Raw genomic sequence first — 13532 nt, 5'->3', positions numbered from 1 at the left:
ACCTTATTAGGTACAAGTTTGGAACCCAGTGTGGTCCTCCTCTTCAAGGTCCATCATGTTGTGCATTCAGAGACGCTCTCCTGCACGTCACTGTTGTAATGTGTTAGCTTCCTGTCAGTTGGAACCATATGTCCATTTGCCTCTGACCTCTCTCATTAACAAGGCATTTTTGCCCACAGAACTGTCACTCGCTGGATGTTTATTTTTGTTTTAGGTGCCATTCTCCGTAATCTCTAGAGGATATGTGCATGAAAATCCCAAGAGATCAGCAGTTTCTGAGATAATCAAACCCAATGTTTGGTCTAAACAACAACTGAACCTCTTGACCATGTCTCTGTATGCATTGATTTGCTGCCACATGATTGGCCTATTAGATGTTTGCTTTAATGAGCAGGTGTAGGTATACTAATAAAATGGCCACTGAGTGTATATGAGTTAAAATAACAGTACCGTTTAGAAATTAAATTTTTTCATTAAAAAATAATATTAATCATTTTTAAATAGGTTTTCCAAGTACATCTATTTTGATCTGTCTTTGTTGTACTTTTATTAATAGTAAAACAATGAGTATATATAAATAAGCAAGAAGACATGTCCTTTTTCTTATAAAAATTCATAATTATTATTAATAATTCATTAATGATAATGTCTGCTGAAATTTACCATGGCACGTGAAGGAATGATTTAGAAGATTATCACCAATTTGGGAGCATGCTCTCAAAAGGTTTGCCACCTGATAATCAATAGGTTAATGAGAGCAGTTAGAGGGAGAAGTCCTGAAGGAAGGGAAACGAGTTGATGAAATGAGGTCAGTTTGAGACCCAAACAAAAAAAACGCAAATCTTCAAAATACAAAGCTGTAGGACACAACCTTATTAATTAAAGGACAGCCAGCGAGTTAAAATGCTTTTATTGTAATCTTTGCTTCAATATTTTACTTATGGCATGACGTTCAAACATTGCAACATGTTCTTCTCTGTAATTTTTAAACTTTGTTTCTCTCATTCTTCTTAACTTTACGAAGTTGAGTTGATTGTCATTTGCACAAGTACGTGTTATGTACAGGTGCAATGAAAAACTTACATGCAGTAGCATCACCGGCACCTAACATTATTTAAGCAGCATTCATAAAGAAAACTTAAACAAATTATACACAATGTTTACAAGAAATAATGTAATAAGAACAAAGGAGGGGTGTTACTTAGTGCAAAGTGATCATAATTTGCTAATCTATGATTAGGGCTTTGATGGTTTGGGAATATATATATTTTAGCAAGATTTCTAGAAAACACTTGCCCAGCAGCAAACGCGGTGAATTAGGCCTGAAATGGTAAGAAATAACATGGCAGCAACTTGCAGATGAGTTCTTGTTGGATAAGAATTGGTTCTGAGGAGAAATTTTGAACAAGGACTTGACTGGCCCTAGGTAGAAGATCCCTTGCTCTGTGTCTTTCTTTCAAATGTGGAATTTTAACTTTTTGTTGTATTTTTCCTTGTAAACCAGTAGCTAGAAATAAAACCTCTTCCATCCTCTCTCTGTCTCACTGTTTCTCTTTCTCTCTCCCACTTTGTCGCAGTCTCTTTCTCTTTCTCTTTCCCTTTCTCTCTCTTCTTTCTCTTGCAAATGATGTCCTCCACTCTTGCATCCTCAAGTTGCTGACTCATAGAATTTAGGAAACAGAATTGCTCCACTGACCTTCCGAATATTGAACACCTCGTTAATCATAACTTGTCATAGCTCATCTCCGAGAAAAGCTTGAACTTAACTACCGTCATTTGATATGATGTCAGCACAGTGAGTGTCTGTGGGACAGTCTAGGTAGAATGAATGTGCCAGGATGTCACTGGTTCAAGACCTTGAAATACCTTGAATGTGACCGCTTTGTGTGTAATCTACTCCTCATCAGCTGGGAGGTGCTTCTTCTCTGTGGAAGGGAAGCATCAACATTTCCCAGCACACACACAACGTTCACATTTCCTGACTTCTGAATGACCAGACTTGCTGCTTTAATGAATTCTTCACCCAAGCCATGACCTTTGAACATTGCAAGTATGCTCTTCCCTGTAATTTTTGTTTTTCTCATTCTCATCCATCTGACAATAAATAAATAAATAAACATTTAACAAAATTTCCAGGGGTTTAAACAAAACTTGAACAGCAGTAAACATAGTAAATTAACTCTGTGAATGTGACAACGACATGTTGTAAGGGTCAGTACTGAGGAAAATTTTAGATCAAGAGATCAAGAGGAAAATCCCTTGCTCGGCATCTTTTTTTAAAAGTTCAAAGTAATTTTTTTCATCAAACTACATATATGCCACCATATACTACCTTGAGATTCATGGCTTTGCAGCAAAATAAAGAAATACAACAGAATTTATGGAAAACTATAAGCAAAAACTGACAAACAACAAGATGCAAAAGAAGACAAGTTGTGTAAATAAAAGATAAATACAGGGAGCATGAGTTGTGGAATCCTTGAAAGTGAGCCTGTCGGTTCAGTGTGGAGCTGAGTAAAGTTACCCACTATAAAAGGCTTCTATTGAATTTCTATTCGCTTTTGTTTTGGAATCTGGGAGGAATTTTAGTTTCTTGTTGTGTCATGACCCATAAACCAGGAGCTAGGAATAAAACTTCTTCAGGCTTTCAGAGGATGGGAAGAGGGAGGAGAAATTCAGTGATCTTGCACTGGAGCAGCTTGTCTTGGTTTAGAATGATAGTTCTACAGCATAGAAGCAGGCCTATTAACCCAATTTATCCAAAGGGCCTCTCTGAGCTAGTCCCCTCTCCATGTTCCCGTCCAAAGATCATTTAAATTTTGTAACCATAACCAGCTTCTGTCAGTTGGGGAAGGGCATCACTGGGAACGTGAACCCTGGGAGACGGATTTTTCCAGAACCATGGGAAAGGTGGATTGAGTGTGAGGAGTGTATGTGTGAATCCACTAAATTAAGGAGGAATGCTCCTAGTTAAGTGTGTGTTCTTGATGTAAGTTATACCATGGTTAGGTCATGTGTGGGTACTTTTACATTGGAAATGGAGCTCAAATAATTGGAATTAGAATTTTCATATTCATTATAGTAAAATAATCAGCCCATCAGATCTACTGGATTAAATTTTGAACCCAAAGTTTAATCTGAAGTCCCGCACTCAATGATTCAGGCACAGTTTATTCCCATCCACCATCAGGTTCTTGAACAGCCTGTGAACACCTCAGTACTTCTTTTCCCTGCAGTATTTAGACAGATTTTGCATTGCTCAATCCAACATTTTTAACATGAATGTACAAGAATTTCCTACGTGTGTCAGGCTTTCGAGTAGGGGTGGTTCACTTGCTTGATTGAAGCATTGTTGTACAGTTCAGGGAAAGCTTTTCTGTGCTGACTGGATGCCGTTTTATACATGAGCTAATATCCTGTATGGGTTGGGTAAGGGGAAGAGGATGGATTTCCTGTTTAATCTGGGTGTTAAACACTTGTAGGGGAGAGGCCGGGTTACATTTCCTGCTTAAGGTGCCTTAAGTGTTAAATACTAGGAGGTAAATTTCCCGTACGGACATGAATGAAGTACCTACAACACAGAAAGTAATAACCCCAATCAAAATTCTCAGTTTTAATAAGCCGTGCTCCAAGTAGCACTTCATGGCCAGTCACAATAATACACTCGGCAACTTCTGACTGTGATTGGTTCTCCTGTGGGACACCTGTCTTGATAGGTGTGCTACATGCCGTCAGGGTCACAGCTAGGGGTCAGTTCAGCATGCAGACACCCTCATCCCCCAGGTTATTGACTGATAGACCCTGCAATTGCTGGGATAAGATTATCTGTGCCCAGGAAATAATGTAGAGGGAATGATGGGCTGAATGGCTTGGCTCCGTAGCAAAGGATCAACTTTTTTTTTACCTCCTGTACCTAAGAAAATGATCACTGAGTGTATGTTAGTGGCCTTCTGCTGCTGAAGCCCATCCACTTCAAGGTTCGACATGTTGTGTGTTCAGAGATATTCTTCTGCGCACCACTGTTATAACGCACGGTCACTTGAGTTACCATCACCTTCGTGTCAACTTGAATCAATCTGACCTGTCTCCTCCGACCGCTCTCATTAACAAGCTCACTGAAATGCTGCTCGCTGGATGGTTTACTGTTGTTTTTATGAAAGGGAATAAACAGTCGACATTTGGGGCTGAGGCCCTTCACCAGCACTTCGGCCTGAAACAGCAACTATTTATTCCCTGAACTGCTGAGTTTTCCAGCATTTTGTGTGTGTTACTTAGGAATTTTGCCATCTTGTGTCAGTAAATCAGGCAGCCTCCGGAGAGGGTGTAAGAAATAATGATATTTACTTATTTTGGATTTGCTCAGTTTGCTGCCTTTTGCACATTGGTTGTTTGTCAGTCTTTGTATTTTTCATTGATTATATTGTATTTTTCTGCTCTACTGTGAATGTCTGCAAGACATTGAATCTCAGGGTGGTGTATAGTGATCTATATGTACTTTGATAATAAATTTACTTTGATTGGAAAGTTCAAAGTCGGGTCAGACTGACCTGCTCCCGCGTTGGACATGATTTGTCCTTCAGTCTCTCATTGTGTTGTCTTATCTCTTGCAGCCTCCCTGCCATTCTTCATGGTGGAGTTCAATGCGGTTAAGCCATATAATCGTGGGTTCTACTGCAATGATACGAGTATCAACTACCCACTGAAGGAATCTGAAACCATCACCGACCCTGTTCTGTGCACCGTGGGCATTTTAATCACTGTCACTGCAGTAAGTTTGTGTACTTTTATTCCTGGATGTTTCCGGGAACACAGGCCTACAGGATTACTACAGGTTTTGGCTGGGACATTGTGTCCTTTCAGATCGCTGTACAACTTGTCTGGCCTTGGACAGGAGGATGGTTATAATCGTGGGTGTGGTTGGGGGGGGGGGTGTCCTGTTGAGAGTGTCTCGAGGGGAAGACTCTGTTCCATTGTGGTTACCTACTCAGAACAAAGCATGACTGGATGTGAAGTGGCTTTATATAAGAAAGCAATCCACTAGAAACTCATCCCTGACCAGGAGTACTACACACAGGCCTTGGAAACTGTGTACAGTCGGCCTTCCTTATCCACGGGTTCAACCAACCACGGATCAGGAAAACCCGGAATTTCTCTCTCCAGCACTCGTTGTTTGAGCATGTACAGACTATTTTTTCTTGTCATTATTCCCTAAACAATACTGTATAACAAATATTTAAATAACATTTACATTGTATCAGGTATTATAACTAATCTAGAGATGATTTAAAGTACAGGCAGTCTTTAAGTCAGATTTGTACGTTAGCCAGACAAGTACATCTGGTATTATTTAGCATCAGTTAGTCAAACGTTTGTCTTAGTATATAGTATATATTTTACCTTTCTATGCATATAAAACACTTAAGAAACATATGATTTTCATTAATTAAACCACTGCGATACTTAGTAATAATTGTAGCTTTCATCAGGGCAGGGCCTTCACATGCTCCATTATTCTCACTTTATCCTTTAAAATTGTTCCGATCGTTGACCGACTGTAGCCTAATGCTTTTCCAATGACTGATGGAGTTTCATCTCTTTCTGATCGCTTTATTGTTTCCACTTTATTTTCAATTGTGATCGTTTTCCATCAAAGGAACAGAAACACTGTGGATTCATCAGCAGTCGCAGGTGGTGGGTCCAAAGCTCCCCCGGGTCCTAAAGTCCACCACACAGAGACAGGTTAAATAAGGTCGAGAGCTCCCCCGGGTCCTAAAGTCCACCACACAGAGACAGGTTAAATAAGGTCGAGAGCTCCCCCGGGTCCTAAAGTCCAGCACACAGAGACAGGTTAAATAAGGTCGAGAGCTCCCCCGGGTCCTAAAGTCCAGCACACAGAGACAGGTTAAATAAGGTCGAGAGCTCCCCCGGGTCCTAAAGTCCAGCACACAGAGACAGGTTAAATAAGGTCGAGAGCTCCCCCGGGTCCTAAAGTCCACCACACAGAGACAGGTTAAATAAGGTCGAGAGCTCCCCCGGGTCCTAAAGTCCAGCACACAGAGACAGGTTAAATAAGGGAATTGAGCATCCGTGAATTTTGGTATCTGCGGGGCGTCCCGGAACCAATCCCCCACGGATAAGGAATGCCGACTGTAATTGTTACTGTATAAAATGTAGAACTGTACAGTGCAGGCCCTTCAGCTGACAATATTGTGCTAACCTTAATATCTACTGTACTCCAAGATCAGTCTAACACTTCCCTCCCATAGAGCCCTCCATTTTTCTTTTGTGCATGTGCCTATCTAAGAGTTTCTCAAATCTCCCTACTGTATCTGCCTCTACCACTACCCCTGGCAGAGCGTTCCATGCACCAACAACTCACTATGTTAAAAAATTACCTTTGACATCCCTCCCTATACTTTCCCCCAACCACCTTAAAATTATGCCTCCTCGTATTAGCCATTTCTGCCCTGGGGAAAAAGTCTCTGGCTATCCACTCTATCTTTGCCTCTTATCATCAATACACCTGTCCTCCTCCTTTTGCTCCAAAGCGATAAGCCTCAGCTTGCTGAATATCTCCTCATTGGACATGCACTCTAATCCAGACAGCATCTTGGTAAATCTCCTCTAGGCCCTCTCTAAACTTCCACATCCTTCGTATAATGAGAATTGAAAACAATATTTCCGTGTGGTCTAACCAGGGTTTTATAGATCTGTGGCTCTAGAACTCAGTCCCTGACCAGCACATCATTCGCCTTCTTAACTATCCCATCAATTTGTATGGCAACTATGGACACGGACCTCAGGATCAGCTCAGAATCCTGCCATTAACCCAGTACTCGGGCTTCAAGCTTAACCTTCCAAAGTGTGTATCACTTCCCACTTTTCCGAATTGTTCCATGGCATGTTTTCCTTGGGTTGCTCCTGGATAAAATTAACTGCTGATCCAACTCTAGCCAATTCAAACCCAAGCACAAAGACTTTTCCTTCCTTTGTATACCGTCATGGCAAATGCAATCATTTCAGATGTAAGGGAGCGTGGTTTGCAGTGCTGGAAGGTTTTGATGTGCCTGGGGGAAGATGCATATCTTTCCCAACAGGTTGCACCCCCCTGTAATAAGCCTAATATGCATTCATCATATACAGCCCTCCCTGACCCTGGCCATGTCACCTCTCACTCAAGGTGAAATTCTGTGCGTGTTCCTTTGACATCAATGCATTACTCAAGAGCAAACTGCCTCTGTGCTGGATTGGATTGATTTAAGTGAACCTACTACGTTATAAAAGCAAGGTTGTAATGTGGAGGCTTTATAAGGTGTTGGTCAGACCACATTTCAGAATCATAATCAGGTTTATTATAACTCTTGACAAGTGTTGTCAAATTTGTTGATTTGGAGTATTGTGAGCAGTTTTTGAGATATCCGTAGCTAAGAAGAGATGTGCTGGCATTGGGGAGGGTTCAGGGGAGGTTTATGGGAATTAAAGGGTTAATGCATGAGGCGTGTCTGATGGTCTTGGCCTGTACTCACTGACTGGGGTTTAGAAGAGCGAGGGGGCATCTCATTGAAAAGCCTAGATAGAGTGGGTGTGGAGATGCTGTTTCCTATAAGTTGGGTGGGGGTCTACAACCAGCGGGCATAACCTCAGAATACAAGGATGTCCCTTTGAACGGAGATGAGGAGGGATTTCTTTAGCAAAGGGTGATGAACCTGTGGAACTCATTGCCACGGAGATGGCTATGGAGACCAAGATATTGGCTACATTTAAAGCAGGGGTTGATAGGGTATCGAGGGTTGTCGTAAAAACCTTGGTGCTAGAGGAGGAAGGAAAGGAAGAGGTGTTCAGGTGTGGAAGGTCAGTGAAGGATTAGAACAATCATTTTGATTTGGTGCTGCATTTTCTGATTTAACTGGGTACTCTGGCTTTGGAAGTCACAATATAACCCTCCACACCGCTGTCATCCAACCTTCTCTTAAATGCAGAAATTGAACCGGCATCTACCACTTCCACTGGCAGCTTGTTCCACACTCTCACAACCCTCTGAGTGAAGAAGTTCACCTCAGATTCCCCCTTAAATATTTCACCTTTCTCCTTTAACCTATGACCCGTAGGTCTAGTTTCACCCTACCTCAGTGGAAATAGCTTGCTTGTATTTAACCTATCTATACCCCTCATAATTTTATATACCTCTATCAAATCTTCCTTCATTCTCCTCTGTTCCAGGGAATAAAGTTCTGACCTATTTAATCTTTTTGTGTAACTCAGGTCCTGGCAAATTTAAAGCTAATGATGTCTAGAAGGCAAGCTGAAAATAGGTTACACTACTAGAAGTTCATTGCAAAGCAGACTTTTAAAAGTTAGCTACCAAAACAGAGAAGATGTCAGTTCCAGATCATCATTATTGTAGGAGGTCATTGTCATAGAACACTACAGTACAGAAACAGGTCCTTTAGCCCATCTATTCTCTGCTGAACCATTAAGATAAAGAAGGAAAGGTTTAAGTCTCAATGTAGTAAGTTTAACAGAAGCTCCTGTACATTTGCTGCTCATCCTACGTCAGAAAGCATCACAATTTATGGAAGCTTTAACAAGACCTGTTCAAATGGAAATAGGGAATGTCTGTTTAATCTGATCGGAGGTTAACCTTAACAAAAGGTTATATAAAGATGTCATTTGATGAAAAACAGATGCTGGAACACTTCTGGCAGCAACGATGTTAACCCTGTTAGTACTGTCACCCGAGCTTAGAAGGTCCAAGAGAGAAATGCTGAAAAATGTATTGTTTTAAATCTTCTAACTAGTGGTGGGGGAGAGCATGGAAGAAGAGATGTAGAACACGAGAGTGACATGATTTAATGAAAATAATTACTCCCACATCTCCTGTCTCCTGATCTAATTAAATGGGCAGTTTGGAAGCATATGGTGAACAGGTTAATAAGATGTTTCCATCGTTATTTCACAATTAGGCAGATTTAAATATTTCGAAGCTATTCAATTTCACCCAACTGGCTCCAGAAACTTCTCCTGTAACTTCATTCAAAATAAGAGTCAACCTGCAGATTAAGTTCAAGTTTATTGTCATTCATCCCTGTACATGCATACCGCCAAACTAAACAATGTTTCACTGAATCCAGTTGAAAATGAGCAATATACTTTAGCATGAAGTGCTCTTACAGCACAAGTTTTAACAAAAAGCAAACAGTATAACATGACTGGCACTTCATACGTGAGGAGACCAGGGTGGCGGCCAGGAGCTTGGTGGTCTCATGGTCTGCTGAAGAAATGAGAAAACACGCTTGTGACTCCAGGCTCTACCTGTCTGTTGTACAAAGGGAGCAGCTCTGGAGTGGGTGGCACAGTAGTGTAGTGGTTAGCACAATGTTTTACAGTGCCAGCGATCTGGGTTCAATTCCCACCACTGCCTGTAAGGAGTTTGTATTTTCCCTCCATGACCGCATGTTCTCCGGATTCCTCCCACGGTATGAAAGACCTACCGGTGGTAGGTTAATTGATCATTGTAAATTGTCCCGGGATTAGGCTCGGATTAAAATCAGGGGACTGCTGGGCAGTGCACCCGAAGGGCCTACTCCATGCTGTATCTCAATAAAGTAAATACATAATTAAAAAAGCAAACGAGAGTTTGCATCTCTAGAGAGATATTTTCCAGTTTTCAGACATTCAGTATTCCATTTATTCAGGCTATATGCAGCCACCTCATGTGAGGAACAGCCTGTTCAGAGGAGTTATTGCTCACATACAGCCAGATACAACGCACGAGTCACTTCGGGTAACAGGAGGCTGGTCTTCGACCAAAAGAATTGGGTTATTCTGCCCATCGAGTCTGCTCCAGCATTCCATCATGGCTGATTTATTATTCCTCGCAACCACATTCTCCTGCCCCTGCCTCATAACCTTTGATGCCCTTAGTAATCAAGAACCTATCAACCTTGCTTTAAATATACCCAATGACTTGGCTTCCACAGCCATTTGTAACAATGAATTCCACAGATTCACCATCGTCTATCTAAAGAAATTCATTCTCATCTCTGTTCTAATTGGATGTCTTTGCATTCTGAGGCTGTGCCTCTGGTCCTAGACTTCCCCAGTATGGGAAACATTCTCCATATCCACTCCACTTGGGCCTTTCAGTATCCAATAGGTAATCATGAGATCCCTCTCATTCTTCTAAAATCCAGTGAGCACAGGCCCAGAGTCATCAAACACTCCTCTTACAATTAACCCTTTCATACCCAGAACCATGCTCAGGACTGTCTCCAATGCCAGCATTTTTTTGATAGGGCGCCCAAAACTACTCCCAATCCTAATGTTTTAATGCATTTCTTTCGGTGGTAGCTGGAGAAGTGTGCTGACCTTTCAGTCAAAGAGGCCAGCTGTTTGGGGAGTGTGTGACTGATGTACGATATGTGACAGAGTCACAGCCAAGTCTTGCATCATTTGTGTGATCTTCGACATCCCGAGGTTCTTCTGTGCCATCACCTTGTGACACAGTAAAATCAGGGGCCTTAGTCAGATCTGCTGAATTGAAGTGCGGTGAGGAAGTGTAGTAAGCTTCCCATTTTGACCTAACTAGCCAAAGTGAATCATAGCTGCGGCTTCCATCTCTGTGACATTACTTGGTTCAGATGCAACTGAACAGTCATCTTTTTTCCCCTGCTTCTTATTAATAATGATTCAGCAGTTTTAATGTAGGCACCCAGCTGCAGATGCAAGAATCTGGAGCAACGCCCTAAAGATCAGCTTTATTTGTCATATGGAGAGAAAGGCGGTGTTTAGTGTACGGTCCGAGGATGTGCTGGAGGCACCAACATAGCATGACTGCAGTTTGCTAACCCCAACCTTTACGCTACTTATGGCACGGTAGCGAAGTGGTTAGTGCAGTCACTGTAGGATCAGGGTTCGAATCCCGACGCTGTCTGTAAGGAGTTTGTACTTCCTCACCATGACCGTGTGGGTTTCTCTCACATTTCAAAGATGCTGTACTGAGTTGTGTTGGCACTGGAGGTGTGGTGACACTTGGGGGGGCTGCCCAGCACAATTCTCCCCGATTTGATTTCAGGGAAACGGCACCCTTCACTGTATGATGTACGGGTGATAGAGGGCATGGAAGATACATCCCCTGCTCAGCACGTGTCTCGGATTACCCACCGAGCCAACCCCAACCACTGCCGTTCTGTTTCCTCCCCCAGTTATGGAGTGAACGAGTGACAGTTAAAACAACAAACTACCTGCTGGTTCAGCAGCATCTGGGGAGGAACTTCACTGTTTCAGGTCCAAACCCTACATCGTTGACAGTTCCTCTCCCTCCTCAGATGCTGCTCGATGTGCTGAGTTGCTCCAGCAGGTTATTTGTGGCGCCACATTCCAACATCTGCAGTACCTTGTGTCCCCCGGTCACAATCAGAGCCTACCAGTGTAGATGTGTGTGGATGCTACGTAACGATAGGGTCTGGTAGGGTATTGGTTAGATCAGTTGTTCTACAGTGCCAGCGATCGCCGTTTGGGGTTTGATTCTCGTCACTGTCAGTAAGGAGGTTTCGGGTTCTCCTCGTTTCCTCCCACGTTCCAAAGACGTACATGCAGTGAGGGTCTGAGAGCTGTGGGCATGCCATGTTGGCGCTGGGAGTGCGGTGATACTTGTGGGCTGCCCCCAGTGCAATCCTCACCGATCGGATTTGACGCCAATTTCACAGTATGTTTCCACGTACATGTGACAAGCAAAGCTAATTTTCATCAACAACAACCTGCAACATTCAGTCTTCATAGATGCATTAATTGTGCCCTGATAATCACAGCAAATGAGAAGGAACTGATGGTTGAAAGGGTGTGCCGGCAAGGCAGGCATTGTGCAACTTGAATTAGTGTTTCAGGATTCAGAATTTACAAGCTGGAACAAAGTGAGTAAAGACTCTTTCTTCTACACGAAAAGATTTGGGCTTGAGTGGTTGTTAATAGAAGCTGGCATTATATATACCTGTGAAAACGAAGCTGAATGAGACAGACACAAAAACACAAGACGCAATAGATCAGAAGTTGCTTTTGGGATTGGCGTCATTGTGATACGGCATCTGATTGTGCGTTCATAGTGGAGGTGACTTAATACTTTGGCTATTTTATTCATGTCTTAACTTAATTTTTCTTCTGTGTTTGGATTATTCATCCAATTTCCGGAGGAGGCTGTTTATTCTACCTCAGATAATTATCACAGATGTACGCACTATGAGGTGCATTTAGTGATTCAAGATTAAAAATTAGCTTTATTTGTCACATTTACATTGAAACATAGAGTAAAATGCACCATTTGTGTCAAATCAAACAAGTTGCTGGACCTAAAACCTATACAGTACTGTGCAAAAGTCTTTGTAAATCTGGGGGGAATAAAGAATGTTGGGAATGGCAAGAGTGGAGCACCACGGGAAGTGGCAGAGACGGAGTGCTCGGGACGGGGTGTGGCGAGCTTGCGCACACACCCAGACCTGAAGCACCAGGCAAGGTCATTTGATTCCAAACAATTGGTCTATTGATCATTATAGAATCTCCCTCTAGGACTTCTCTTCCCCTTTTCCCAGCCATTAATTCCCCTTCCCACTCTCAGTCCACAATAGAGACCCATTATCAGAATCAGGTTTATCATCACTCGCACGTTTTTTTTTGCGGCAGCAGTACAGTGCAATACATAAAATAATTACTAAAAGTGGAAAATGTACGAACTCCTTCCAGGCATCAGCGGGAATTAAGCTTCAATTAGTGATCACTAGCACTGTAAAGTGAATGTGCTACCTGTGTCAGTCTAAATGCTGTGTGTTATACATCGGTACAGCTGACTGTGGGCCATTCTCCGGTGTGGTAAATCATTGTGAGGCGCAGACAATCCCTTGTCGAGCCAAGTCCTACCACAGCCATAACAAACGGAAGAAAAGGAATAATAAAGACAAGCCCTGAGTCAGCAAGAGCTTATGATCTATAACCTGTGAAGTCATCGGCACTTATAATAGGGAGAGGAAATTAATGCAATACACACAAAATGCTGGAGGATCATAGCAGCTCAAGCAACATCTATGGAGAGGAATAAATAGTCTGCATTTGAAGCCAAAACCATTCATCAGGACTTGAAAGGGGAAGAAGCCTGAATAGAAAGGTGGGGAGGAGAAGGAGTTGAGCTGGCACCTGATGGGCAAGACCTGGTGAGGGGTGGAAGGTGGTTGGGTAGGATAGGAGGAGATGAAGTGAGAAGCTGAGGGGTGATAGGTGGAAAAAGTAGGTTACCCCACCCCCCTCCCTTTTAGTCTGCGTTTTTTTCCCCTTCTGTTCCAGTCCTGATGAAGAGTCTTGGCTGTTCATTCACCTCCGTAGACGCTGCCTGACTTACTGAGCTCCTCTGGCACTTTGTGTGTTGCTCTGTATTTTCATCTTCTGCGAAATCTCTTGTGCTATGAAAAATAACACATTGTGTTTCCTTAGCAAAATGTCAAAAATAGAGGACGTACTCTTACGGTAATTTGTAGGAGTAGAGAGGA

The 13532-nt window shown here is 42.4% G+C and overlaps 1 protein-coding gene across 2 annotated transcripts in view; it reads left to right on the top strand.

Annotated features, from left to right (window-relative positions):
- The window catches only part of LOC132406374 (phospholipid phosphatase 3-like), a 98302-nt gene that overhangs the window by 42756 nt on the left and 42014 nt on the right, over window positions 1-13532 (top strand). For both annotated transcript variants that reach the window (XM_059991962.1, XM_059991960.1), the window contains one exon: window positions 4611-4768. In XM_059991962.1, the coding sequence (XP_059847945.1) occupies window positions 4611-4768 (158 nt within the window). The remainder of the gene's footprint in view (window positions 1-4610; window positions 4769-13532) is intronic.

The sequence above is a fragment of the Hypanus sabinus genome, chromosome 16 (assembly GCF_030144855.1).
Source record: "Hypanus sabinus isolate sHypSab1 chromosome 16, sHypSab1.hap1, whole genome shotgun sequence".
NCBI classification, from domain to species: Eukaryota; Metazoa; Chordata; class Chondrichthyes; order Myliobatiformes; family Dasyatidae; genus Hypanus; species Hypanus sabinus.
The sequence above is the reverse complement of the archived record's forward strand: the minus strand, read 5'-3'. Positions and strand labels throughout refer to the sequence as shown.